General features: G+C 49.5%; 3 protein-coding genes across 3 annotated transcripts in view; 2 read left to right on the top strand and 1 right to left on the bottom strand.

The window, feature by feature from the left end:
* The first annotated feature begins 494 nt into the window (after positions 1-494).
* On the top strand, positions 495-7,308 carry LOC135816194 (uncharacterized). The gene is made up of 5 exons (XM_065329592.1): positions 495-1,521; positions 2,697-2,800; positions 5,199-5,366; positions 5,855-5,968; positions 6,911-7,308. The coding sequence occupies exons 1-5, from the start codon at positions 741-743 to the stop codon at positions 7,109-7,111; spliced, it is 1,368 nt and encodes a 455-aa protein (XP_065185664.1). The 5' UTR covers positions 495-740; the 3' UTR covers positions 7,112-7,308.
* Positions 7,309-8,068: 760 nt separating this feature from the next.
* Positions 8,069-13,303, bottom strand: LOC135816195 (flavin-containing monooxygenase 5-like). Its single transcript, XM_065329594.1, has 5 exons — positions 12,794-13,303; positions 11,444-11,731; positions 10,955-11,117; positions 10,459-10,730; positions 8,069-9,737 (listed from the first exon to the last, which is right to left on the bottom strand). The coding sequence occupies exons 1-5, from the start codon at positions 12,970-12,972 to the stop codon at positions 9,092-9,094; spliced, it is 1,548 nt and encodes a 515-aa protein (XP_065185666.1). The 5' UTR covers positions 12,973-13,303; the 3' UTR covers positions 8,069-9,091.
* A 160-nt stretch (positions 13,304-13,463) lies between these two features.
* Positions 13,464-27,557, top strand: part of LOC135816197 (3-oxoacyl-[acyl-carrier-protein] synthase, mitochondrial-like) — a 30,883-nt gene continuing 16,789 nt past the window's right edge. The window contains exons 1-6 of the mRNA XM_065329596.1: positions 13,464-13,682; positions 18,169-18,258; positions 19,428-19,454; positions 20,480-20,544; positions 25,544-25,639; positions 26,795-26,866. Coding sequence (XP_065185668.1) covers positions 13,565-13,682; positions 18,169-18,258; positions 19,428-19,454; positions 20,480-20,544; positions 25,544-25,639; positions 26,795-26,866 — 468 coding nt within the window. The 5' untranslated portion in view covers positions 13,464-13,564. The remainder of the gene's footprint in view (positions 13,683-18,168; positions 18,259-19,427; positions 19,455-20,479; positions 20,545-25,543; positions 25,640-26,794; positions 26,867-27,557) is intronic.

Here is a 27,557-nt window from a genome sequence, read left to right on the forward strand (position 1 = left end):
GCACTGTTCACACTGTTCAGCACTTTACACAAGCATAGCCAGGCGACCATCGCGTGGGGTCACTAGTGTACTGTGGTGTTGGTGGTACAGACTACTGCATTGCCATACCGGCCAACCATCCCCATTTGGCCGGGACTGTCCCGAAATCGGGGGTGGTAATAGGCACCCAAAAGTGCATTTGTCGCGTGCCTCACGGCTATATTTGCATAACAGTTACATGTTCATAGATGGGTATGATCATTGTCCCGATCTCAGGTTAACAAAGGTCGGGCAGGTATGCATTCATTGCACAATGGGATTATTCATGCAGTATCATGGTGCTATTGTTACAATACCGCGGTCATCCTCCATGCACATGCATGTACAGTCCATTGCTCACGCCATGCATGTACTCTAGTCTAGCTTGTCTCACTGCTGCATATTGTGCAGAGTTGTCATTATGATGATGTCATAATGATGTCATGGCTGTTCTCTGCTATTTCCTGTTCACATGTGCAGATATTATGTTATTGACGTGGGTAGCATCACTGAACTGCCCTTCTTATGCTGATGTAGTGATGGCGTGGTGATGGCTCGGTGACTGTGGAATAGCGGACTGGCACAGCGGCAGTGTGTTCGGCAAGCGACGAGTGCAGGAAGCGTCCTGTGTATACTGTGGAGGACACGGATTGTGAAAGACTGCACTACATTACCAATACGCCGGAATCGCAGGAACCGTCTACAGGACTTGTTGTGCAGCAATGTCGACGTCCACCCACATGTCCAGCAAGCAAATCACCAGTCAGGGAGATGGCCATCTTTCCGACGACAGCTGTCAGACAGCACAGCAAGATCAGGGCGGTGGCAGCAGCGTACTAAGCCATCTAAGCAGCAGCAGCAGCAGTAGTAACTCAATGTTGTCCTCAGCTGGACTGTCCGCAGCTACCATCAGTGATAGTACCCATGGCGCAGGGTGTGCTGAACTATCAGCAGCTGATTCTCCACGGCGCGGCGCCACCAACGTCGCGACAGCAACCACTGATCCACACAGCGCTCCTACCAAACTACTCGTTGACCCGATGGGGCAGAATGCGGCCGCTCGCCACACCACACACGCAAGCGTGATACACACGGAGAAAAAGTCTAACGTCGCAGGGCTAGAGTCTGACAGTGATCCCAGTTTTGCTGCACAGCAACAGTTTCTGAGTTCTGGCACCCTGTCTTCGCTCACGGATAGTGAGGACACATTGCAGTTAGACATTGCGTGTCCTAGTCAAAGGCACACACATGCTGCAGCCAAGACTAGTCGAGCCGAGTCTGTCAACCATGCTACTACTGCCACTAGTACTGCACCATCGACCCGGCGGCCATCCAAGGCTGCACTAGTGGCAGGCAGGTGTGGCACACGCAGTGCGACGGGCATGCCACAGAAACCCAGTCGCAAACCGGGCACATTTCAACCCGTCAAACCGCGTAGCTCATCATCAGCCACTGGACGACAGGGAAGACAGCAAGGTGTTTCTGGTTCTCAACCAACTCCAGGTACTACTGCTTCACTACAGCCAGTGAGGTTCACGCTGTTACCATGGTAACGGTGTTGCCGTTAAAATTTAGATTTTGTGCTGGAAGGACTACACAAGCAATACCGTATCTTCATAAGTTTGAGGGAGTTGAAATGAAGAAAATCTTGACTGCCACTCTGCAGCATGCAGGACTGCAAGTAGGGGCCCTGGCCGCTTATAAAGTTATAGCCAGCACTGATTCTCTACGGTCAGAAAAATGTCCGGATAGGCGAGGGAACCGGATAATCGAACACACATACTGTATGTATGCATGACATTTGCTGTAAATCGGTAACCAATGATTTTCTTCCGGATGGCGAGGGATCCGGATAAAAGAGGACCGGATGGCGAGGGGTCTGACTGTACCACTAATCCACTCTGGTGTGCTCTTGGTTATACTGTGGATACTGCATGATCAGTTTTGAGTATTGAGCTGGCTGTACTACCACCCCGACACCACTGCCAGTGCTCAGTCTGCGTGACTGCCTCTGACTGGGCCTGTATGTATGATCAGCAAGGCTGATCCGGACTAGGCAGCGGTACTGAGCCACACACTGCATGCACCAGTCCACCTGTATCAGGCTAGGATAGTGCTGCTTGTACAAGTACTGGTGTTGAGAGCATTCCTGTATCAGTGTTGCACTGTTGCCTACTCCTACAACAACAACAGACACCGAGCTCAACGACTGCTAGTCTGAAGCCTGTTCAGACTAGCAGTGTGGACGATCTCTTCACACCGCTCATAATTGTTATGTACGTACGGTAAAAGTAGAACATTTTGGTGGTGTTTTATTTTCGGTAACTTCGGTGCCGACAATTTTTACGTAAAATAAAACGCAACCTAATATTAACACACTAGTAACACTTACTAGTACGGTACCTGGAACACGGGTTTGCGGAATTTTCCCTCCACTGAACTGCGCCGATTTTGGAGAATACCGAAAAGATTACACCACCAAAAATTTCTGCTTTTACAGTAGATTGTTGTGTCAAGTTGGTACATGAACTTGGAAGAAATGTGGGCACACGCTATGCGCATGACTTGCGCCCACATTTGTCCAAGTTTAATACAATTTTTCCTTGGCTCACCATCTGAGTTCTTAAAGTTTATTGTTGTTCGGCTTTGCGGCTTAATGTGTCGGTCCTGTGTTGCAGAGTCGGTGGCGGTGGCAACGGAGGATCTAAGTGCATGGGATACATGGCTGTTAAAGAAAGCAAAGCAAGAGCGCGATTGCACTGCTGCTCAACTACAACACGAGGTACACTGCTTGTTTTTAAACAGCTAGTCGAGTGGAACACTTGTCAGCACTGAATGTTTATTTTTACTGGAGTACAACCCTCCCTGGCGTAGCCCTGCCTGGCGTAACCCTGCCTGCCGTAGCCCTGCCTGCCGTAACCCTGCCTGCCGTAGCCCTGCCTGGCGTAGCCCTGCCTGGCGTAGCCTTGCCTGGCGTAGCCCTGCCTGGCGTAGCCCTGCCTGGCGTAGCCCTGCCTGCCGTAACCCTGCCTGGCGTAGCCCTGCCTGCCGTAACCCTGCCTGCCGTAGCCCTGCCTGCCGTAGCCCTGCCTGCCGTAACCCTGCCTGCCGTAGCCCTGCCTGGCGTAGCCCTGCCTGGCGTAGCCCTGCCTGCCGTAATAGGCGATTCACACGACAGGCAAATCCACGTTTGTCATGTGCCCGCAGGAAGTGAAACGTGAAACTGCAGTTCACACGGCCGCGGGTGGCGGCAAGAGCTCCCGCGAGTATTCGGTGAGTATACGACGTTGCTGTGGTGATTTGGAATGAGTACCCAAAGACAAAGGCCAAACAACCAGGGTTCAAGACTACCGTACGATAGTACGACCTCACAGCCTCATAACTGTAAAAGTGCCCGCAGATGAGTGCATCCGCGGGCAAAAAGGCCATGGACACTTTTGATTCCCGCGGACAAATTTTGGTCGCCCGCAGGAATATCTCCATGGTGATTCTCCTGTAAACGTGGATTTGCCTGTCGTGTGAATCGCCTATAACCCTGCCTGCCGTAACCCTGCCTGCCGTAGCCCTGCCTGGCGTAGCCCTGCCTGCCGTAGCCCTGCCTGCCGTGGCCCTGCCTGCCGTAGCCCTGCCTGCCTTATAGGCGATTCACACGACAGGCAAATCCACGTTTGTCAAGTGCCCGCAGGAAGTGAAACGTGAGGCTGCAGTTCACACGGCCGCGGGTGGCGGCCAGAGCTCCCGCGAGTATCCGGTGAGTATACGGCGTTACTGTGGTGATTTGGAATGAGTACCCAAAAACAAAGGCCAAACAACCAGGGTTCAAGACTACCGTACGATAGTACGACCTCACAGCCTCATAACTGTAAAAGTGCCCGCAGATGAGTGCATCCGCGGGCAAAAAGGCCATGGACACTTTTGATTCCCGCGGGCAAATTTTGGTCACCCGCAGGAATATCTCCATGGTGACTTTCCTGTAAACGTAGATTTGCCTGTCGTGTGAATCGCCTATAAGCCCTGCCTGGCGTAGCCCTGCCTGGCGTAGCCCTGCCTGCCGTAGCCCTGCCTGCCGTAGCCCTGCCTTCCGTAGCCCTGCCTGCCGTAGTCCTGCCTGCCGTAGCCCTGCCTTCCGTAGCCCTGCCTGCCGTAGCCCTGCCTGGCGTAGCCCTGCCTGGGGTAGCCCTGCCTGGGGTAGCCCTGCCTGCCGTTACCCTGCCTGCCGTAACCCTGCCTGTCATAATAGGCGATTCACACGACAGGCAAATCCACGTTTACAGGAAAGTCACCATGGAGATATTCCTGCGGGCGACCAAAATTTGCCCGCGGGAATCAAAAGTGTCCATGGCCTTTTTTGCCCACGGATGCACTCATCTGCGGGCACTTTTACAGTTATGAGGCTGTGAGGTCGTACTATCGTACGGTAGTCTTGAACCCTGGTTGTTTGGCCTTTGTCTTTGGGTACTCATTCCAAAACACCACAGTAACGCCGTATACTCACCGGATACTCGCGGGAGCTCTGGCCACCACCCGCCGCCGTGTGAACTGCAGCCTCACGTTTCATTTCCTGCGGGCACCTGACAAACGTGGATTTGCCTGTCGTGTGAATCGCCTATAACCCTGCCTGGCGTAGCCCTGCCTGGCGTAGCCCTGCCTGCCGTAACCCTGCCTGGCGTAGCCCTGCCTGGCGTAGCCCTGCCTGGCGTAGCCCTGCCTGCCGTAACCCTGCCTGCCGTAGCCCTGCCTGCCGTAGCCCTGCCTGCCGTAACCCTGCCTGCCGTAGCCCTGCCTGCCGTAGCCCTGCCTGGCGTAGCCCTGCCTGGCGTAGCCCTGCCTGCCGTAACCCTGCCTGCCGTAACCCTGCCTGCCGTAACCCTGCCTGGCGTAACCCTGCCTGGCGTAGCCCTGCCTGGCGTAACCCTGCCTGGCGTAGCCCTGCCTGCCGTAACCCTGCCTGGCGTAGCCCTGCCTGCCGTAGCCCTGCCTGCCGTAGCCCTGCCTGCCGTAACCCTGCCTGCCGTAACCCTGCCTGGTGTAGCCCTGCCTGCCGTAGCCCTGCCTGCCATAGCCCTGCCTGGCGTAGATGTGCCCAATAACCACCACCACCACCACCACCACTATATGACTGGTTGTTTTTGTGATTCTTACTATGTGACCGCTGTTTGTCTGATTTGCCTCTGACACAGCGAGTTGCTCAACAGAGAGTGGAAACAGAGCGACAGGCCATGAGTCGCCAACATGAGAAGGCAGAGACGGCATGGCAAGAATGGTGCTCAAGCAAGGCAAGACAAGACCAGGCTAAACAAGAGCGAGATGAACAGCTTCACTTGGAGGCACTCCGACGGAAGGACAAGGTAGGGAAAGAGCGCCTGCGTGCGGTGTATGGGGTAATGAATGACAAACTACAAACCAGTACCTAGGTGGTGGAACCTGTATTGCAGAGAGCAGTCTCACACAGCGACCGTCCATGCAACTGTGCCTGTGCAATGTACAGTGAAACCTGTCAAAGATGACCGCTCAGGGGATCTTCAAGCGTGGTCTCTGTTACCAGGCGGTCTCCTTATTATTCAGGTTTTTACTGGAAGTACAGTAACACCTGTAACTAAAGACCACCGTGACTAACGACCAGCCTGGTACTACAGACCACTTCGTCAGGCACGGACGGTCTCACATTCATGTATGGTTGTGCGGTGCAAACCTCTAACTAAAGACCGCTTTCTCTGGCCCCAAGGAGTGGTCGTTAGTCACAGGTTTTACTGTAGCATCATTAGTTTCCATGGGACTAAAAATCCGAAAGTCTGTGCACTAGCTATCCCTCTCTCTAATATTTCGTCCTCCACAGAATAAGCGACAAACTGAGCTAAGGGCTGAACAAGCGTTCCGTGCTTGGCTGGAGGATAAGCAACGGGAGAGCACGGTGCAGGTCATTCACGAGCAGCAGAAGCTAAGAGAAAAGGTATGCATTGCAGCGAATGGCTCAGATCTCAACCGTGTGCACGATATAGATGACTATGTCGAATGCTCTTGTGTTTTCTTGTCAGTGAAGATGTACCTTGCAAGGTACATTGGCCGGCTACGTGTATTTATTCCCGTAGCTATGCAGAAGACGTTACTTCAGTAACGTCTGGCGCTAGCCAGGGTCCACACAGCTTTAATTTGGTGTTTGTGTGTTTGTGTCACGCCTGGCGATATCCCGTATCTGTCCCGTACCGTACCGTACCATCAAACACAGCTGGCCACATACAGCTGGCCGCACTATTCAAATAGGGCTTTCAAACGCAAGATCATAACGTGAAGCAACTTGGAAGAATGAGTATGAATGCGAAGTGTATGGGGGAATGCATGTAGGGCGATAGTGCGGGTTTGAATCCCAGGTAATGCCTGAAAAAAATAGAAGAATTGAAAAATTTATAACATCCCTATTCTTTATTTGCCGTCATCAAGTCGGTAGATGGTGTCGTATTACCCTCGACCGTACCTGTCCCGTACCGTACCGTACAATCAAAGGCGGCTGGCCACAATGCATATTCAAATAGGGCTTTCAAATACAAGATCATAACGTGAAGCAACTTGGAAGAATTAGTATGTATGCGAAGTGTATCGGGGAATGCATGCAGGGCGATAGTGCGGGTTCGAATCCCAGGTTATGTATAAAAACAAAAAGTAGAAATTTATAAGAATTTATAACATCCCTATGCTTTTTTTGGTCTAGGTCATCAAGGCAAAAAGCATAGCGTAGGGCCCTGAGCTTCCAAGCTCTCTCGTTGACGATCTAATTTATATCCGTGATACTACAATGTAGAAGTTGTCTGGCATTCACTAGCTGATACCAAGCAAGTTGCCAATAGTTCAGTGTGTGTGTGTGTGTGTGTGTGTGTGTGTGTGTGTGCACGTGTAGGAAGTCGTTACGGCTGAGAAGCAGTTGCGAGCCACTCAAGCATACAGAGCATGGTGCGCCGAGGCGGATCATCGACTTAGCAGAGAACGTCGTCGCGAAATGTTCGATGTCCTGAGAGCACCCATGTCGCCGACGTATTGTAATCCAGTACCATGGCAACCAGTTGTGGTCGACAAGAAGAAGCCACGACGACGGAAATAAGATGGCGACCAGGTGCTCGCTTAGCGTTTCGTTGATCAAACGACATTCTTGAGTATTTTTAAACGTCATTATCATCTATACAAACTCTTCTTTTATGACATTCTGTGTCTGTGATAGCTGTCTCTGTTGTTGTATTTCAGGACGCCTGCTGCAAAACCAATGATTGAGATTGATTAGCTATTTCACCATGTCATGTTCTAGCAATGTGCTGCGGTGGCTGCGAGTAACGTTACCTGGGCAGTGCTGCATGTTTGCTGTTCCTACATGCAGCACTACAGTGTACAGCAGTGCACAGCAGTGTACAGCAGTGTACAGCAGTGTACAGCAGTGTACATGGCGTACGTGAGTGTTGTGCGGAGTGGTTGGTGACTAGGTACTATGTTACTGCTACAATTATAGGTGGTAGTCAGGCCTGGCTGATCACTAACATCTTGCTGCTGGCACGGTCTGGGTATCAATACTAATCATGATTATAGCTGTGCTGCACTGGCATAGATCTACTAAACATAATGCAGTCAGACCGGCCTCGCTTAACCGCACACATTCGTTTTCCGCTAAAACATCCGGATAGGCGAGGGAACCGGATAACCGAACGCCGGCTATGTTGGATGCATCACGTGTGCTGTAAATCTGTAACCAGCTATTTTCTTCCGGATGGCGAGGGATCCAGATAAAAGAGAACGGGATAAGCGAGGCCTGACTGTACCGGTACATGTAATACGTATGGAGAGAATTCCAGCATGTGTGTTCATGCCGACAGGTGCGGTGGAGCTTTGTTGCTCTTGGTCCTTTCTACTGCGATTTTGCAAAATAGAGGCAATGTGTTTGTGTTAACCAAAGCACAGTACCAAGTACATGACAAGCTATTCGGAAAGGCCTAGCTGTTAACTTAATTAAACTCCACTCCCTCTTGGAGGTGAAAAGTCACATTCCAGCTTGCAAATGTCCGTCGTGAGATGAATGTTCGGAGCATAAACCGAATTGTCAGTTTCTGGATGGTTTGTGAAAATAAACGTGTAGCTAATACCCGGAAAAGACAGTCAAATTTTCAGATATGCAGGAGCTACATCTGCTGAAGTTCAAGTAGGATGCCAGTGACTTGTGGGATTACTACATCATTGACTACAAAATTTAATGTACAATTCCTAAATTTGAAAGGTAAATAGCTTAAAGAGATATAAAGGGAAATGTGCAGTCACTCCCAGCTGTAAATGTGCAGTCACTCCCAGCTGTACACCATTAAAAAACTACTTGTATACCACAGACAGTATGTACTATGTGTAACCATTTTGGAAAAAAACACATACAAAAATGATGCGGCTGCAAAATTTCACAGAACAGTTAAATCTGTTCAGTTTGCATCATGATAGCTATAGGCTATGCTATGTCACTGTGTATAATAATGCATTGGTGCGTGATGGCACCATTGCAATAGACAAAGTGACTTCAAAGTAGCGTAGAACGGAGTAATATCAGCTATAATGCCATAGAGCACTATTATCATTCTGGCAGTCGTCAGCGTGTCCATTATACAAGTACTGAAGTAGCTTGAAGAACATACTATTGACTAGTATAATATTGTGTTTGTAGTCTCAACTTGGCTCGTTTGCTCTATCTAAAGCTTGTACTTGAAGTAGACGAACAAGAGCACGAAAGGAAATAACGGTAGCTAAGTGATATTGGATCCTCTAAGTGAATCACTCATGGCATTGCAGTGCAGTCTCAAGGCAAGAACAGTACTCTGCACTGCACAGGCAATGTGTGCTTGGCAGAGTTACCTCGGCACATGCACACAGCAATGTATGTAGGAGATACAGTACCTCAGCATACACAGCAATGTATGTACGAGACACTTTGGCATACACAGCAATGTACGCAGGACATACTGGCATACACAGCAGTGTGTGTTTGACACAAGTAAAGCCGATACTCCGGCACGCACATCGTAACGTGTGTGTTTCACTGTGTGTACGAGGATGCTCAAGCAAATACGGAGTAGACGGCTTTGATCATCCAGGCAAGCAGCAGAACTAGAGCCCAAAACATGACCTGCATGAGCGGCGTGACGGGAATGCTGCGTACCAATTTGCTAGCACCACTCCATGTACCGGGGCCCTGCAGACGCCACTGTGCAGACCCACAGCTGCCTAGCAACAGCCGGTATGCCAGTAGGGGATGCCTCCAGAACTGTGGTTTGGCACCGAAGAGCGACGCAATCTCGTCGTTGTAGACGATCGGATCTCGTTGGATGGTGTGACGCGTGGACTTGCAGTAGCGCTCCCTGGCAACCTGCCGCTCCTCTTCAATGTCCTTCTGCATGAGTTGTTTGCTTGGTAGGTTCACAGTACCGAGGCAAAGCTGTGCAAACCATCTCGCCTGCGTCTCCGCCATACTCAGTATGCCACCAGACGATGGCTGGACAAAGCCAATGAACGCCAGTGACGGGCCAACGGACGGCGAGAAGACATTCTTGTACAGACTGATCTCGTTACTCTCATCGTCCAGGAGCACATTGTTGAGCTTGGTGTCGATGAACGGCAGGTGTATCCGATACCCAGTGCAGCAGACTATGGTGTCAACATCGGCGGATGAGCCATCCGTGAACAAGACACGATTACCCGATATTCTGCAGCAGTCGGATCATCAGTAAAGGCCGAGACCGACTCAGAAAGTAGCCACAGTGCAGGTCCCGTGTAAGTGCAGTCAGGCAATATGCACATACCATCTAGTGAAGTATTCATTGTCACCTATGTTCTACCTACACAAGCAGCCTACAGCAATATGACAGTCTATCCAACGAGTGGAGGGGGATGGGGGCTCCATTTTTTGATGTGCACATCCACTGTGTTTAGTTTGTTCAGCTAAAAGTGTACCAGTGCGTAATGACACACTACACAATCACCCATGCTGTGCATACACTGTAACAGTGGCGCAGCACTACATGTCTACAGGTCTCCCTGCATGAATGAAGACCCCACATGTGCTTGCCTACATACGGGTACATGTACATGTACACATGGTTTGCAACAGTGTTGATCAAACACAAACACTTTATGAGTTTCACTCCGTCTGATTGAATGTACAGTCAACTTCGCTTATAACGACACTCGGCGGGGCATCAAAAAGGTGTCCTTATTCGCGAAGTGTCGTTATACCCGAAGTCTCATTTTGTGGATTACAGTGGGATGGGACTTTGCTCTGGGCATGGAAATTCTGTCGTTATTCGCAAATTGTCGTTATATCCGCAGTCGTTATTGGCGAAGTTGACTGTACATTGTACCACCAGAAGTGGTACAAGTCTGCAGTGTTGCGCAATAGCATGCACACACACACCGCACTGGTCTTACCTGTTCACATTTGGCTTGACGACGACATTCTGACGCCGGAGATGGAAATAGAGAGCCCCGCTGACCGAGGGCTGGGTCTGCAGCATCTGCATGCTCGGGTTCAGGCCAAAATCAAATGGATTGCCATTCGTCAGTCTGGTCACCAGCTCCACAATCACGGTGGCGATGCGCCATGGCAACCATAGAAACAATCGACATGCGTACAGGTCGGTGGCGTAGTTGAACACGTGATTGTTGATCACCCATGCACCGGATCTGGTGCTCAGCAGGGTCTAGGAATATGTACCCAGAGACAAAGGAAACACACACACATACAGTTAAAACAACCATGCACAGACGCACACACGTGCACACACACACCCACACACACGCACACCCACACACACGCACACACCCACACCCACACATGCGTGCATACCCGATGGGTATGGGATTTCACTGGATGCGATCACTCTCTCTCTCATACCTGGAAACAGGTCGATAGGAATACACTTACTGGCTTGCAGTTACCGCGTGCAAACAGATCAACGGCAACGTCCATTCCGCTGTTACCAACACCGATGACCAGCGGCTTCTTGTCGACGATTCCGTTAGTAATGGCGTCCTTGTAGGCAACGCTATGCAGCAGTTCACCTTTGAATGTTTCCTGGCCTGGAAACCTGCAGAACAGTGTGTGTGTGTGTGTGTGTGTGTGTGTGTGTGTGTGCGCGCGTGTGTGTGTGTGTGTGTGTGTGTGTGTGCACGGACAGACACAACTAAGCAGCTGTTTCAACTACAAAGTACATGTACACAGCAGGGAGTAGGAAAATACCAGCATTTTACTACTCCCTGCTACATAGCAATGATCATCCACATGGAGCAGAGATGCAGTGATGCTGTGTGTGGCAGGAGTCTACGGTGCACTACGTTACAGTGTTAAATCCAGTGAGTCAGCCGCACATGGTCACCATGGTTACAGATACACTATCATTCTATTAACACTCACGATGGCATTATTGGTAGTGCATGGTGGCCAGTTGCTACGGCTACATTCTTAACAACGACCGTCCTTTCTGCCTTGTTGGCGCTCTGGGTACGAATAGTCCAGACTCCACCGTTGTCCGTCTGCTGTTCCATGTGCACGACGGTGGTGCCGAAGTTGATGTGCTTCATGAGATCAAAGTGCTCCACGTAGCCCTCGATGTATTTCTGCATGTCAGCATTGTGCGGGTGGTCCACAACGTCATCCGCGAATGGATAGTCAGAGAAGCAATAGTTGTACTTGGATACATTGCTGACAACAGAGAACATGGCCAAGAGTCAAGACATGAAAACAGAAATAGGCCAGGTCAATATCTGAGCTTTACCGGCAACATTACCTGATCTGGGGCAGGGGCGTTCCTACGAATGCGGAAAAATCGGTCTCACCGAGTCTCACGTGAACTGTGAGGTGAAGTTTTTTTTAATTTGTTTGCCTGCTCTGGATGTTGCATCCCTGGTTAGTGAAACCCTGGTTTACATTGTACTGTACATCTAGTATAGCATGCTAACAGGGATCCCCGGGGGAATCCCCGGCAATGCTGCTGGTAGCGCTTCACAAGAATAGGATACCGTATTTGCTGAATATAAGTCAAGGCACCTAAGATTCAAGGGCAAAGAAGGGGATGCTACTTACAATCGAGAGTGACATCCTACTTATAGGCATGTATTGAAACATTAACAATGTGGTTCAAACCTCAAAGTGGGGGTGCGACTTATAATCGAGTGCGCCTTACAATCGGGGAAATACGGTACTTTTTGAGCGGTGGCATAACATTACAAATAATTGCACAGTTCCAGTGAGAGTCAACCAGACTGACAGCGGTATCTACAAACAAAGTCTGCAAAGCAAACAAAACCCAGCACGTGTATGTGCTCCCTCTTTCCCATGTAGATCGGATACGGGAAACTGAAGTGTGAAACAATGATTTTGTGTTGTTTGCTCCGAAGCTGTCTGTTCCAGTCGTCCTTGGGGCAGGGCCAATGTATGCAAACTTGCATCGCTGGTCTTTGTGACGTTTGGGGTCAGCAGGTCAAAGCCACAATCGCGGCCACATATGCACATGTTGCATAGATCATCGGTCACATGAAGCATCCAAACCTGGGGTCAAAGCGCACACTTCGGGCATTGAATATGGAGTATGTGAGTGTGTGTGTGGGGGGGGGGGGGGGGGGGGGGTGCACGCCAGTTCTTGGGCCGGAACTGGACACCTGGCAACATCCCATACTACATAATGTATTCTTGGGCCTTGGGAGGCGGGATTTCATTGGCCCCCGATGTTAAAATAATTATTGTACCGCAAAATGTTTCTCTTACATATGTGTGAATCTCATTACACCATAGCCGTCCTCAGTAAAATGCCACAAACCACCGACATGCTCTGTCTTCTCAAAGCACACAGCACTGAGACCAGCCTCAAGGACACACTTCAGTGCTGAAACGCCACTGACTCCTGCTCCGATTACTGCCACATCGTAATCACACTTATCAGCCATGATCGCCACACGTTCAATACTCCGCGTATTTATCTTTCAGGAGTATTGTGCAAACATCAACACTGTTTACGCTCAGGCAAGCGACAAGAAGATCAGTACTAGTACTGAGCCACAATTATTGGTGAATATTTTCAAAATATTTATCCAGCTTCAGGTGTCTGGCTCGTAGAGACCATCGTAGCTAGTTGAAGGTAAAGGGTTTATTCTGCAATGGCATGTGTACCAACAAAGGTCATTCTGCTTTTGGAAATGACAGCCAATGTCAACAAAATCAGGTCAAGGTCGAGCAACAAAAAGTACAGATTTGATTGAGCCTTGGTTTGAAATAGGAAACATGCTGGAGCCACTTCAAAAAGATTATGTCGGGAGAGTAGAGTGCACGGCGCCGCTTTGGCCGCCGCGCCACGTGCGGCCAAAGAAACGTCAGTTTGAAAATCTGTTCATTGATTGCAAACAGAAGCACACAGGAAATATTTTGTTTACAACTTTTACAATACACAACAGTTGTGTAGTTTGTTCTTTCCAGTTCCACAATGTAAATGCACAGTTCTACGTCTTCCTTTCCAATTTATTGAGTTTGCGTGTTGACGCTATGCCTGCCATGAGTGCTGTTCGTTGCTTTAGTCCCGTGCTCTCAGTGACATGTTGTCGCAATGTGTCCAGCACGTCAACCCAAGGGACGAGAAGACGAGTTGTTGTGACTGGCGCAGGTAATATTTCCACAATGCATACACAAAACACCTGGTGCCTATTAGTAGTACACGCAGGGGAGTTTATACCCAGGTCTTGTCTCAGTTGAATTTCAACTTGAAAGTAAAGTAATACCGTACTGGCAATATATGTTGCCGCGTAACGCGTAACGCAGGGGGGTGCGGCGTAACGCGCGACCAGGCTAGTGCGACAAATTTTCGTTGCGTTCGTAACGCGCGTCAGGCGGGGTGCGGCGATCTTTTCATTGCAGTTTGCACTGCAAAGGCTGAAAACTGTGAAAGCACGTGTACCGCGCGTGGCAAAAAAAAGGACTGCGGCAAAAGAAACCTGTGTAACGGCTCCTGTGCGACTTTGCATGTAACGCCCTGCGTGCGGCAAACATGTGCCAATGTAACGCTTCATGGCCTCACTGCGGCAAGATATATTGCCAGTACGGTACATGTAGCAAGAGTACTCATGCAAAACTAGGCATATTATGCTACTTGTACAAGAAGGTAGACTCAACTCTACAGTAGGCAATTTTGTTACTCTTGAGTCTTGGTACGAGAAGAAAACAATGTTGCATAATGACATTACATGTACACTCAAACGTCTCTTATCCGGACGCCTCAGATACGGGCACGTCTCTCTACCTTCAGCTTGAGTTCCTATGGCAAAAATGCTTTGAATTTGGTTGGTTTGAAGTTTTTTCGTATGCGCAAGTGCTTATTTGTCACTGCCAACCTGTGAAATCCACACCTTTTTATCAATGGATTCTCTCTGTAACCTGAACATGTGCAGTACGTGTCCAGTAAACTTCTTCAAAAAAATGATATGATACATGGTAGAGGAGTTATCCTGAGATACGGGCAAATCTGAGATACGGGCAGTGCCCGGTCCCAACGTGCCCGGATAAGAGACGTCCGAGTGTATTTGATTTCAACAAGCCACAGCACATTCAGTGCTGCATCTATCATAACTCCACACAAAGTGCTGCAAAAATTCACGGTTCGTGTGAGACTTATTCAGACTAAATTTTGACTGCATCCATGAGAACGCCATCACTCTCAAAGTACGGTAAATTACTAAATACTGTGTAGTGTTTACAGTGGTGAGAACTTTGGTTTTTTGTTTGTGCAACTCCAACGCAGGCTGACTGATGGGCAGGGAGCACATAAAAATCATTTCAGCCCGAGCTGACAGATAGGCAGGCTGCTAATCAGTTCAGCCTGCATCCAGGATCTCCCGCATGTATACCAATAAAACCGGAAAACTCGTTGCGCCAAATGGGCTGACTCAATCATGCGGGATCACAGATGCCTCGACCTGGACTCCGACTGGCTGGGACAGCCCCTTTTATGTACGCGCACAGGGAGTTTTCAGTTTGTTTGCATAAGCGTCTGAGATCCCAGATGCAGATCACCGGTGCTGGGGTTTCACAATTGTCACATACAATCAATCCCTTACTAGCTTGAAAGAGTCTGTTGATAGATCATGTTCCTATTCCAATGCTACTGTAGTATTTCTATAGCGCTGCTGTTCAATGTATTCCAATCGCATGAGTCAGCTTTTGCTGGGTGTGGCTCAGGCACAGCCCCAGACCTGTGAACACCAAGTGCTGCACTGATGCATGGTGATAGCTTACCGTGGAATCCCGCGGGTGCGCCCATGAGCTTATCTGTTTCACAAGGCTATTTCGGTGGGCTTATACAAGAACATGGGCTTATACGCAGGCATGGGCTTGTACGCCGACACCAACATTGTGCTATTGAAAAGTACCAAGGAAGTGAGAAGTACACTGCTGAAAACCACTGTGCAAACAAAAACAACCGATGATTGTGTTGAAATGTACAAAAAAACTACATGTGCTACGTACATGGTATGACCTAGGCCCATGGGCTTGTACGACGAAGCTTTGTGATGTTCGAACTGACTCTGGGCTTATGCGCGAGCATGGGCTTATACGCGGGTGCGCATATACACGGGATTTGACGGTATTGGTGAGGTAGGATTTCATTCAGCACAGACTGTGCATGTCATGTAGTTGTCAGTGCGGTTGTGGCAAGATGGGCTGTGTGTAGTACAGTGTATGAACACCAGAGGCTGAGGGCATCTATCAAACAGCCTCTTTTACGGGCAAAAGCAACCCAATGATGAGAAACCAGGGTATGATAGGAAGAAAATAACACACAGGTGTGGAAAATATGTCTCCTGAGTGGCGAGAGTTTTACACTAAAACACAACTGGTTTAGATCCGGCTTTCAACCACCGCCAGCTCCCTGTGCTCGTTAGCTGGACGATGGTATGCAGACCGAGACCCACAAATACACATGACAGCGGACCGCAGCAGCGCGAAAGACAGCCTGCGGCGCACATATGCAACATGGTGTGCATAGGGCATGCTGGAATCAGCCCTGGCAAGCAAGCCACAGAGGCGCTTCAAGAACCTTTCGCATTCAGCGGAGGCAACACCAGAAGTTGACAACACCAGCGGGCTGAATGTGCCACGGTCCACGTTGAGGATTCGTTCCCCATAAGGCAGCTTCTTCTGGCGCTCGTGCTGAAGCAGTAGGGCATCCAGTGATTGGGCCGAGTACGACGCCGCATCAGGATGGAAGACGCGAACGTCAAAGAAAGTATCCTGGGCTCGGGTCCAGAAGCCAGGGGCACGGACATCGGCGTGAAGCATCCTCGGCGGTGTTTGCCGATGCAGCAGTGAACACCTCTCCGGAGAGTGGGGCTAGCTGGGGCTCGATTGCCACTGTGCGGCAGACCTCCGTGAGTAGCTCCTCTACCACGTCGCGGACTTCGTTATGGCGGATTGTAGGGAAGCCACCCCGGGGGCAACACATGGCATGAGCAGTGGAGAACAGAACTTCACAGGCACACTTCGTGGGGACATCGGGGAGAGGCCAGTCATACTGCAATGCAAGGCCGTCCCTGAACTCCTGCTTCGAGAGGTGGAAACCATGTTCTTTGAGAGGAAGAGCAGTGAGCCAGGAAGAGGGGCCTTTGCGGGACAGCTCATCCATACGACGGGCCAAGGGGCGGTCCACAGCTTCTCGGAGAGCAGCAAAAGAGGCAGCACTAGCTTTCTTGGAAGACTTGGCAGCAGACACTCTCACGTCGGGCTACCTGAGCCACAGATCCGCAGGAATGATGTTGCCACTCTCTATCGTGCTGGTGGATGATCTCGTCAACCTGGCTGCACATGATGACTTGGGGAAGCCTGCAGTTGGGAGGTAGCGATTTCTTTAAAGCATGGCAGACCGATCCCACCGAGCCGACAAGGTAGCCGCAGAAGAGAGAGGTCATCCGCCGTGAACGTGCGTTTCCCTGTCAGAGCCGGAAGGAAGTGCTCCGTGACCGTGTCATCCAGGCGCTGCAGCTGTTCAGCTGAGAACTCCAGTGGACGGAGGAGATACGTCCATCGACCACGCAGCCCGTGTGTGAGGGTAGCATATGCCGCATGAGGTTCGGTAGTGGCAATCTCGGACAGTCGCATAAGCTCCTGCTACCAGTCTCGAACTTTCCCAGCTGTATAGCCAGCGGTGAAATCAGGTGTCCCTTTAGCGGCACCCAGGCAGCGTGCTCCATCCGTGACCACTTCAATGCTAGTTCCTGCAAAGACACTGTGGGCCAGGTTGAGTAGCTCCGGCTTGACGAGGAGGAGAGTCTTCGAGGCGTTGACATGGTAACCGTAGGGTCGCCCAGTCTCGTCCACATCATCCCACCAGCGTCGACGGGCCTGTAGCTAGCTTGCCTGCACCACTTGAATCATCGGCATACCACAATTGACGGATGTTGGTGTGGGTAGTGCGGAGGGCATCTATCCAGTGTAGTCAGCAGTGGTGCGGAGGGTATCTATCCAGTGTAGCGAGCAGCGTAGCTGTTACATGAAGTACATGAAGTAGTATTAAATTCACACTTTAAAAACCTGACCCCTTCATTCTCGTGACTTTGTGTTGAATCCTTCACAAGGCATATTGCATGGTATCGTATTCACACCATTGCAGGATCTTGAAACTGTACCTTGTACAGTGCTGCTCGATGAAATCCAGTCGTGTCACTCAAGTTTGCGCCTTGCACCATGTCGCAGCCCAGTGTTTGCAGGTCTAGGGCTGCGCAATGCCCGGCGCATACTTGAGTGACGCGACTGGATTTCATCGAGCAGTACTGTACTTGTAGGCGTATTGCATGCTCTAGTCTTCTTCACACCATTGCACTATCTTGATACCCTGTACAGTTCTCATCTTGATCTAGCTGCACAGACAGGATACTGTAGTGCTTGGGTTAGTTTTGCTCAGTAGCTGCTGTTGCTGTTCTCATTCAGCTCTGTTGAGATTTGATTGCTCAACTCTACTTACTGTCGGTCAGCTCCAGTAACAACATTCTAGCAGATAGCATCATGGAAATATTCTCATCTACTGAATATTATCCCCTCATTGTACCCATGGCAACTTGTAACGGTTTCTTGCCTTGTGACTGCCCGTTCATTGTGATAAGGTGCCGTCACACCACTTGGAGTTGGCGTGGAAACCTCGTGGAGTCGACTCTTGGCGGGAGAGAGCGGTATTGGGCAGCTATATGGTGATGGTAAGAGCAATGGCTGTGTGTGTACGTTTACGTGTACTTCAAAAGTATGTGTACGTGGACATGTATGTGATTACTGTATTATTGTCTGTTTTACAGTGCTGCTCAATGAAATCCAGTTGTGTCACTCATGTACACTCCAGGCGTTGCGCAGCCCTCGACCTGCCAACACTGGGCTGCAAAATGATTCGAGGCGCAAACTTGAGTGACGCGACTGGATTTCATTGAGCAGAAATGTACATGTAATAGCAAGAGTGCATAACCCTCCAAGAGTGTGCAACTCCACTGTCACTGCTGTCTCGACGGAATTTCAAGTTGACGCCACTTTTATGATGCAATACGTGGCGGGGTTCACTAATAACGACTGCGGATATAATGACAATTCGCGAATATCGACAGAATTTCCATGCCCAGAGCAAAGTCCCATCCAACTGTAATACATGAGACTTTGGGTATAACGACACTTCGCGAATAACGACACTTTTCTGATGCCCCGTCGAGTGTGGTTGTACGCGAAGTTGACTGTACACGTGTTATGAGACGTATCCTAGACCTGTGGTGGGCAAATCCGCATTTCATTCTGTAGCGGTTACGAATTGGTGCAAGGAAAAAAAACGTGTGATGCGTTGACACCCAGGACAAATGTCGCATGCCGCTCCTGCAAGAAGCACCGCATCATAAAATAGGACGTGAACTTGACACTCTCTCGGGACAGCACTGCATGCGGCGGTTGCACACTCTTGTGGGAGGGTTGTGTACTCTTGATTGATATAGATGTGGTGTGTGTGTGTGTGTGTGTGTGTGTGCGTGTGTGTGTGTGTTCAGGCTTGTGAGTGCGACGCATGCATGTGTATACACACACCGGATGCGTGTACTTGCTCATGATAATGAGATGAACATACATATGTGCAGTGTTTGTACATGTTTGGATCTTTCCCACCGATCAGTCATCTTGTAGTGTCTACGGATATGGTTTGCACTGCAGCCTGCTACAGAGATGCAGTATATTATCAAGATCGGAGGCAATAGAGACGTTAATATGATGCCGTTGACATTCTGTCCAATTTCCCTGCCTTTTGTTTTCTGTGTTTGTGCGTACGTGCGTGCTTGGGTGCATGTTTGTTTGTTTGTGTGCGTGCGTGTGTGTGTGTGTGTTGGTTCTGTTCTGCTAGAATTTGCTGAGATACCGTCTAAAGTTGGTACGTCAATGATCTCTCTTCACTCACTGTTTTCTTTTGCGGTATCTTGTGCATGATTGTTGATACTACTCCATTAGTTCTTATACACGAGCTGCTGGACTTGACCTACACAAGGTCACCAGCAGGCAATTTCAGGTGTCAGAGGATATCTATTGGACTCTGACAGCAGTCTCGTCCCACATAGCAGTCACTTCCCACATAGCAGTCACGTCCCACATTGCAGTCACTTCCCACATAGCAGGCACGTCCCACATGGCAGTCTCGTCCCACATAGCAGTCTCGTCCCACATAGCAGTCTCGTCCCACATAGCAGTCACGTCCCACATAGCAGTCACGTCCCACATAGCAGTCATGTCCAACATAGCAGTCACGTCCCGCTTAGCAGTCTCGTCCCGCATGGCAGTCACGTCCCACATAGCAGTCACGTCCCACATAGCAGTCACGTCCAACATAGTAGTCACGTCCCGCTTAGCAGTCGCGGTCCTCAAAGTCAGTCATACAGTCAAACTCACTCACACACCGGTCACAGCTTGCCTCTTTTCAGATACCAGCTCTGGTGCCCACAAACCAGTCACAGAGTGCCGCGACTTTCCCTCTTTGCGATCACGCTGCCTGCACTGCAGATCGCATGCAGGGTGCAATATGTTGGACTCTGACAGCTCATCTCATCTTGCCCCGCTTTTGTTATAATGTACATTTGTGGCCAAAGAAATCCAACCCACGTGCCGAAAGCAGCGCAATGGCTTGTGCGGGCCCCTGCGTCCCTCGGATCAGTTTTTGGTACGTGTATGATGTAATTGAAATGGAAATGCGTCGCTAGTTTTGACTAACGGGTCGGATTTCTTTTTGGCCGCCACGTCTGTGCATGACTGTGCATGACTGTGCATGCCTGTACACATACTGTGAATGTGGATGGCACAGTGGCAGCAACTATGCCTTGATCACGTTTCGAACATGCAGAGTGTCACTGTGTCTTGTCTCTACTGTCTTTCTGCACACCTCGTGTACCGGTATGCCGTCTGTAGCTGCTCGTGTACCCAGAGGGTCTGGTGATGGACAGTGGCAGGAGAGTAGCAGACTTGATAGATCTGTGAGTATGCACAGTGTATTCATGATGATGATAATGAGCGGGGTAGTGTGCTGCTGCTGGCAGCTGAGGATTCTGTACTCATGTTACTGCTGATCTCAAGTGGACACAGTAGACTCACTGGCCGCTTGACAGTACGTTTGTCCAAAGTATTTGTACCGTAAAGTACCGTTGATCCGCCCCCTCCCACGCCGTGTCGCTTCCCAGCTGGTTTTTCGGCAGGGGGCGGGAATTAGATCAAGTCGTTCAAGTGCAGTACGATGTACAACAAAGCAGAAGATCAGACCTGGAATGCTGGATTGTGCACATCTTCATCCTGCACTCGCACATATTGCGTACAGCAGTACATGCGTCAGTTCAACATCGTATTTCGTTGTATACGCCGAAGTCGCTTCACAGGCAGAAAATCGACAGGGGGCAGGAATTAGAGCGTTGGCGGATCAACGGTACTTAACGGCATTTGTATCAATTCAACATTTCCTGGCTCGGCGTGAAACGACTGCCAATGAAAAATGAATGTGAAATGAGAGGTGGTAGCCAACACCGCAACTATCCGAAACAGTAAAAAAAGTAGAAGGCATGAAGGAATCAAGAGTCGAAAATAACCCGAGGTTAACTTTTTTAAAGGAGAGTACAGATGACGATAAGTAGAGGCAGGCACAGTTAGCCAGAGATAACACGTTTAAATTCCTTGATATCAGTGCATGATTTAAGGCTTAGAGGCAGAGCAGACCCTACGGAGTATGCGGAGAAGAAAGGAGACTTCGAGTACAGGGAGGATCGGACACGTGGTAGGGTTAGCGCATCACGAGTAGAGCCATTGTTAGAAAACCAATTATATGCATGAATATGCCGTGGAACCTGCGCGAGACGGATTCTATGGGCAAGGCTGCAAAGATGTTGCTGGTGCCGGTCAACAAGGGGGGATGAAGAAGCAAGAGTATAGAGAGATTCAGATGAGAATGTTGGGTCTTTGCGAAATTATTTTTAAGAGTAAGCGCTGATGTACTTCTAGCTTTTGAAGAAGCCGTTTTGACAGGCCACACCAAGCAGTATCACAATGTGACGATGGTGGCTGAGTGGATGTTGCCATTGCTGCTGGTGTGGACTTCTTGGATTCGTCCAAGGCGCCAGTGGCCTTGAGGCAATTCAATCTTGATCAAGATGACATCAGCAGGCTCCGGAAACGTTGATGGGCGAGTCTTTGACTGCCTGAAGGACGACGAGTGGGATTCTCGCAGGCTGAGTAGTTATTTGTTTCTCTACGCGAGCCAGAACTGATCGAGATGTTGTTGGCCCTTCTTCCAAAGGTCCAAGAGGCTGTTGGCGGAGGCAGGGGCGGATCCAGGGGGAGTTCGGGGGGTTCGAACGAACCCCCCTGATTTTTCCGACCATAGTTCGGGTGTGACCCATGCTCATGCATGCGATGTGCGCGCCCGATGCTATGGCCCAGCGGCCCAGGCCAGAGCGGTCCGCTAGCTATGTCCTTGGTAGATCTACATGCCGGTGTACATTGTTGTCTTGTACAGTTTTGTAGAAAAGTAAAGTACAGCCATGTACATGTACATGTAGATCCACACTGAATGTACAGCTACAGCTACGTGTTCGCTTCGGAGAAAGAGGTGCATGCATTTGTTGAGCTGCTGCGGCAACTTCGAAAGTAAGTTTCAAACACTAGTTTCTGAATAGTGGCTGTGCAGTGCTGTATTGTCGTCGCGGCTCGTGCTTTTTGAACTGTCTTAGAGTTTGTCCAAGCGTCTAAAAGAGGCAGGCTGAAGACCAGCTGCCATTGAATTTTGGTGACACTCCAAAGAAATGTGTAGCCACTAGTGGCGAAGGTAAAACAAAGAGCGAAACTTGAAAATCACCTTCAAGTTCAACGTCCCATCATCCAATAATCAAAATTTCTCCGAACTCTTACTGGGGACAATTAAGACTGAGACACAAAAGATGCAGGAAGCCTGCCTTATGGAACCTACTGTACAGTGGAGTCAACATCGGGTGGCTCGGAGTACAATATTACGGACAATTAATACAGACGAGCTGCTGGAGAAAGTACCAATTCTGCGGCAAAGAAATTGAAATTTTCTTCCTTGTGCTGCGTGTCTTCAATAATGTTTTAGCTGCAGAGTGTTGAAAATAGGGGTATAGGGGTACTGAAGTTACATGTTTGTGCCTACATGTATAACGCGAACGTGTGAACTTGTTATACATGTGTATGTCATTATTATTATTATTATTATTTGAGGATTTCCCAAAGACGTAGTCTAAATTGAAGGGAGTTCCATTATAATGGGAGGCTGTAGGGTTGAGATAGCAGACAGTGGAGGGCTAATGATTCGTAATGAACAGCCTAGCTAGAGAAATACAATTATGCTGAATGTTCCAGAATGGTCCTTTACTCAATAATACCTATAGCCTCGGGGTATGCCTTGAAATACGAAATATACCGAAACAGAAACACAAAATAAGAGTAAGCGCAACGCTCAAAGAAGGAGGACAGAGGCATGTCAGTGAGGAGTGGCATTGTGTTTGGTGTCAGAGAAGTGCGTGCAAATGTGACTGTGAAACAGGGACTGCGAGGCTGTGGCTCTCAGGTCTGCGGGCAAGTCATTCCAGACAGTAGCGGTGCGGAAGAGAAATGACCTCCCGGCGTGTTTCCCAACCCGTGGCAGAGTGAATGCGAGTTGGCGGCGGCGACTACGCGTGGGGCAGTATCCCGCTGCTTCAAAAAGTTCTGGTTGGGTGGTGACCAGATGGAAGAATTCCATAAGGCAGGCGATCTTCCTGCGCCAGGATAGACTTGGCCACCCCAGCTGTTTAAACAATGATGACTTGGGCTCGTCTGATGGGCAAGAGCATCTCTCAAGCCGCATGACTGTGCGGGCTACTCTGGCTTGCAGCCGTTCAAGGGTGAGCCGCTGTGCAGCAGAGAGGGAGGACTCCCATACTGGGGCGGCGTAGTCATCATTTCGTCATTGTGGGTAGGGTGGGAAAAATTGAACCCCCCTTGGACAAATCCTGGATCCGCCCCTGGGAGGAATTGATGGGCTGGTAATCCGGGTCGATTGGGTCGTTGCTGGCCGTGAAGAATCCCTGTGTGGTAGACAGGCTGATGAAATGACCAGCAGGCGTTAGTACTCTGTATTGTTCCTCATCGACATAGAGTAAGACAAGTGGCCGAGAATTGACGACAGACTCAACCTCTGGCAGGAGAGTGGCGAGTTGACTGGTTGTGAGGAGGTGTCTCCTAGTGCTGAAACAATTACATTTTTTCCTTAGTGGCTTAGCTGATACCATAACGATCGGGTTATCGGCTAAACATTATTTTTTCTTTCAATTGAACCCTTGAATGTTCAACAAGTTTCTTCGGGACAGTCTCCCAATGATCTTGTGCATAGAGTGTTTGACGATACCCACAAGCCTTTCGTACATTCCACCCATCTGCGGAGAGTTGGCAACGATGAAAGTGCCACTGGATTCGATGGTGGCTAATGTACGACGCAACACTGGTATCCACCACAACGTTACTTCAGGCAATGTCTAGAGTTGACTTGGCTAGCTTGAATTAAGGAGCGTTGTTGGACACAACTAACTCCGGCGTGCCACGGCGGGCGACGAAACGTCTCAGTGCGAGCTGAAACTCGGCAGCTGTCATGTCGTGGACTGGCTCCAAATGAACAGCTCTGGTCACCATGCACGTGATCAGGCAGACCCATGCCTTGACGGTTTCCGACTGCGTATGGACGAGGATGGGGCCAAAGTAGTCCAGGCCGATGTGGGAGAACGGTCGCGCTTGGGTTGCTCTGGTAGCAGGTAGCGGACTCATCTGAGGCGTCTTGTATGGAGCGCCTTTGTACTGAATGCAAGTCTGACAGCGACTCACTAGAGCCTTTACAGCTGATCTGCCTTTCGGGATCCGAAATTGATATCGGACATGGGATAGAGTGTGTGTTACGCCGCCATGCATGACCTTGAGGTGGCAATCACGTATGATGAGGTCGGCAATGGCGTCTTCCTTGGAGATTAGCACGGGAAACTTCGATTTGAAGCAGAGGTCAGCATTCTCCAGGCTACCTCGGCACCTCAGTGCTCCGTTGTCGAGCACTAAGTTCAGCTTAGTTGCCAGCGGATGCTGCTTCCCACTGGACAGAGCGGTGATCACATCTGCATAGTGTGCAGACTGGCTGTGGCTGATCCATACATGCTCTGCTGCTTCGATTTCTCTAGGCGTGACAGGTCCAGATGGAGTTGGTTTCTTCCGCAGCCGACAGAGGAAATGAAAGCAAGTTGCACACACGCGCACTAAAGAGTCGAACGACGAGAGGTCTTTCACAAGAATGCCATATGGAAATGCATCAGCTTTTTTATTTGTCTGCAAACCCTGACCAAACGGCTGCCCCCCCCCCCCCCCCCGACCCCTTTGAGGTGACTTCCGGAGGACCCTCCGCCGGCGCAACAGTGACAGTTGCTGCAGTGGTGCCTTCAATCGGCAGGCTGGGACCGTTCCACGAGGTGCTGCATTTCAATAGGGCTGCGGCGCTCAAACCATGGGACGGTAGGTCGGCTGGATTCCGCTTTGTCGGGACGTAATGGTAGAGAACGTCTGGAACGGCTGGATGGCGTTGACACGGTTCTGTTCGAAGATGGGGAGCTTCGTGGACTTGGGCCAATGGAGAAAGGTAGCAGAAAAGAAGCCACTGGCTCGCTGCGCATGCCCTGGCCTGAGCGCTGCAAAACTGTTCATGCGATGTGTGCAGCAAGACGTCAGCATAACGTACACATGACGTACACATGATGTACACATGATGTACACATGAACAAATATTGACATAATAACGAGCGTAACGCGGATTCGTGCTACATATTCTCGACAGCCCCTACGACCAGAATGGTTATGGGATATGCATGAGATATGCATACATACACAGTGTGCTGACATAAATTTTTGCGTCTTTTCCTCAAACCAGTGAACATACATATTTCTTTGTTTTAAACCCAGGAGTCTTTGGCAACTCGGTTTGCCTTATCAGCAGCGACAGAGGCCCTGTCCATGGCCAAGTGGAAGCCAACGTCCGATGAGGACTGTTCCAGAACGGTACGTGACACTAGTCTCAACGCATGATGGCTAATACCGTATAACCTCGTACAACTGTTTGCTGTCTGCTGAGTGGATTCATCCTCCACGCGTGTGAGTGATGCCTACTACTTCTGGTGGTGCACGTATGTGTACGTGTGATAGCACGTGTCAGCATGTGTACGTGTGGTTGCATGTGTCAGCATGCGTGTGTGTGGATCGAGAGGTTGCGGGTTCAATTCCCGACGACTATGGCCGCACACGTCTTTCTTCTATTTCTCATTTTCCTAGCTCTTCTTTCATTTTCTTGGGTGGTTACCAACAGCCAGTGTATGCCGGAGTATGTGGTGTGGCGTGTGTGTAAAAATGAGTGAAAAATGAAACATGAAAAATCGGGATTCACTGGCCAGAAAAAGCCACTTCAATCAGCTGTGTGGTGGATACCAGGCTAAAAATTAGTGGCGGTCAATTCATCAGCCTTGCAAGCTGTTGAATGGTGTAATCCCAGCACAAGTTGCTATGTCTAACATAGCTGTTCGCTATCATCGCTTCCGCGATGGGCATGTCTGAGGTCTGAGGTGTGTGTGTGTGTGCGTGTGTGCGTGCATGTTTGTTTGTGCATGACTCCTTGGGTGTGTCTTTGTGACTCTGTGTGTTGAGATCCTGTTCAGAGGGAAAAAAAACATTTGTGTATTCGTCTGATGAGTGTTTTTGAAACACGAAACTCGGAGTAACGAGAAAGATTTTTGGTCTCTGTTGTACTGAGAGATTTTTGGTCTCTGTTGTTCTGAGAGATTTTTGGTCTCTGTTGTTCTGCGAGATTTTTGGTCTCTGTTGTTCTGAGAGATTTTTGGTCTCTGTTGTTCTGAGAGATTTTTGGTCTGTTGTTCTGCCTTGTGTTTGTGTATAAATGTACGGCTTTCCACTCACAGGTACCATCGCGTTGAGGGAAATTTGGCTCCATTGTGGATTTGTAGTGTGGTGCATGTTGCTATATGAACACTACACTATTATTAGCTCAGAGCCTTCAACCCCAGTACTGCAACACACTTAGTCTGTACTGCACAGACTGCATACCTTGAACGTCTTTGTGTATTTGTTTGTTTGTTTGTTTGTTTGTTTGTACTAGCGATGTAACACTCTTTTTGGCGGTGTTGTTCTTTTGCCTGTTGGCAGGGTGTGTGTATAGGGAGTAGCTTGCCAGGCCTACAGGAGATCTTGGAGAGTGGGCAGAGTTTGAAGCAAGGAGTAAGTCAATCCAGTGCTCACTCAGGGTGTGCTACGCTCCACGTAGGGTACCATTTTCAAAGAGTTGTGCTTGTCTTTTTAGTCAGAGTGTTTTGAAGTACAGTGCTGCTCAATGAATTGCCATCAAGCGAGTCCATGCCACGTCGGGCACTGTGCAGCCCTGGACCTGCAAGCACTGGGATGTGAGCTGGGGGCAGGGCGTAAACTAGACTTGCGCAATCGGAGTACACTGATCAGCACTGTACTTCAAAGTATGTGAGTGTGTTTAATAATACAACTGACAAGACAGTAGAGTCAGTCCTCTGTTCGCACAGTAGAGTCAGTCCTCTGTTCACACAGTGGAGTCAGTCCTCTGTTCACACAGTGTTCAATAACGCAATGGGCACGGCTTCCCTTACGAAGAAGGCAGAACGTGATTTTCTTGCAGCTTGACTTTCATGCTGTGTAATCCTCAGACAGGTGTCTAAGGTCCTCAGTCTGCATAGAGTGCTCTATGTCCAGTGGACAGAGTCAGCATTATACACACACACAGGGCTGTCTGATGAATGTTGTTTCTTCAGACAAAACTCTGAGTCATGACAAAGAAGGACTTGGTTGTGTCATTGCAATGTGAGAATTGATCATCAGGCAAATTAATCATGTTAGAATTATTTTCTTGAGGATAGCATAGCTCGAAACTCGAGCTGCAAGA

The sequence above is a fragment of the Sycon ciliatum genome, chromosome 4, assembly GCF_964019385.1.
Source record: "Sycon ciliatum chromosome 4, ocSycCili1.1, whole genome shotgun sequence".
Lineage (NCBI taxonomy): Eukaryota > Metazoa > Porifera > Calcarea > Leucosolenida > Sycettidae > Sycon > Sycon ciliatum.

Coding starts and splice junctions, on each gene's coding strand:
- LOC135816195 (XM_065329594.1), bottom strand. CDS start 12,972: ATGGCTGATAAGTGTGATTACGATGTGGCAGTAATCGGAGCAGGAGTC. Junction 10,731..10,954: donor CACGCGGTAACTGCAAGCCA/GTAAGTGTATTC, acceptor ACATATTCCTAG/ACCCTGCTGAGCACCAGATC. Junction 9,738..10,458: donor GTCAAGCCAAATGTGAACAG/GTAAGACCAGTG, acceptor CGACTGCTGCAG/AATATCGGGTAATCGTGTCT.
- LOC135816194 (XM_065329592.1), top strand. CDS start 741: ATGTCGACGTCCACCCACATGTCCAGCAAGCAAATCACCAGTCAGGGA. Junction 1,522..2,696: donor TGGTTCTCAACCAACTCCAG/GTACTACTGCTT, acceptor CCTGTGTTGCAG/AGTCGGTGGCGGTGGCAACG. Junction 5,969..6,910: donor AGCAGAAGCTAAGAGAAAAG/GTATGCATTGCA, acceptor GTGCACGTGTAG/GAAGTCGTTACGGCTGAGAA.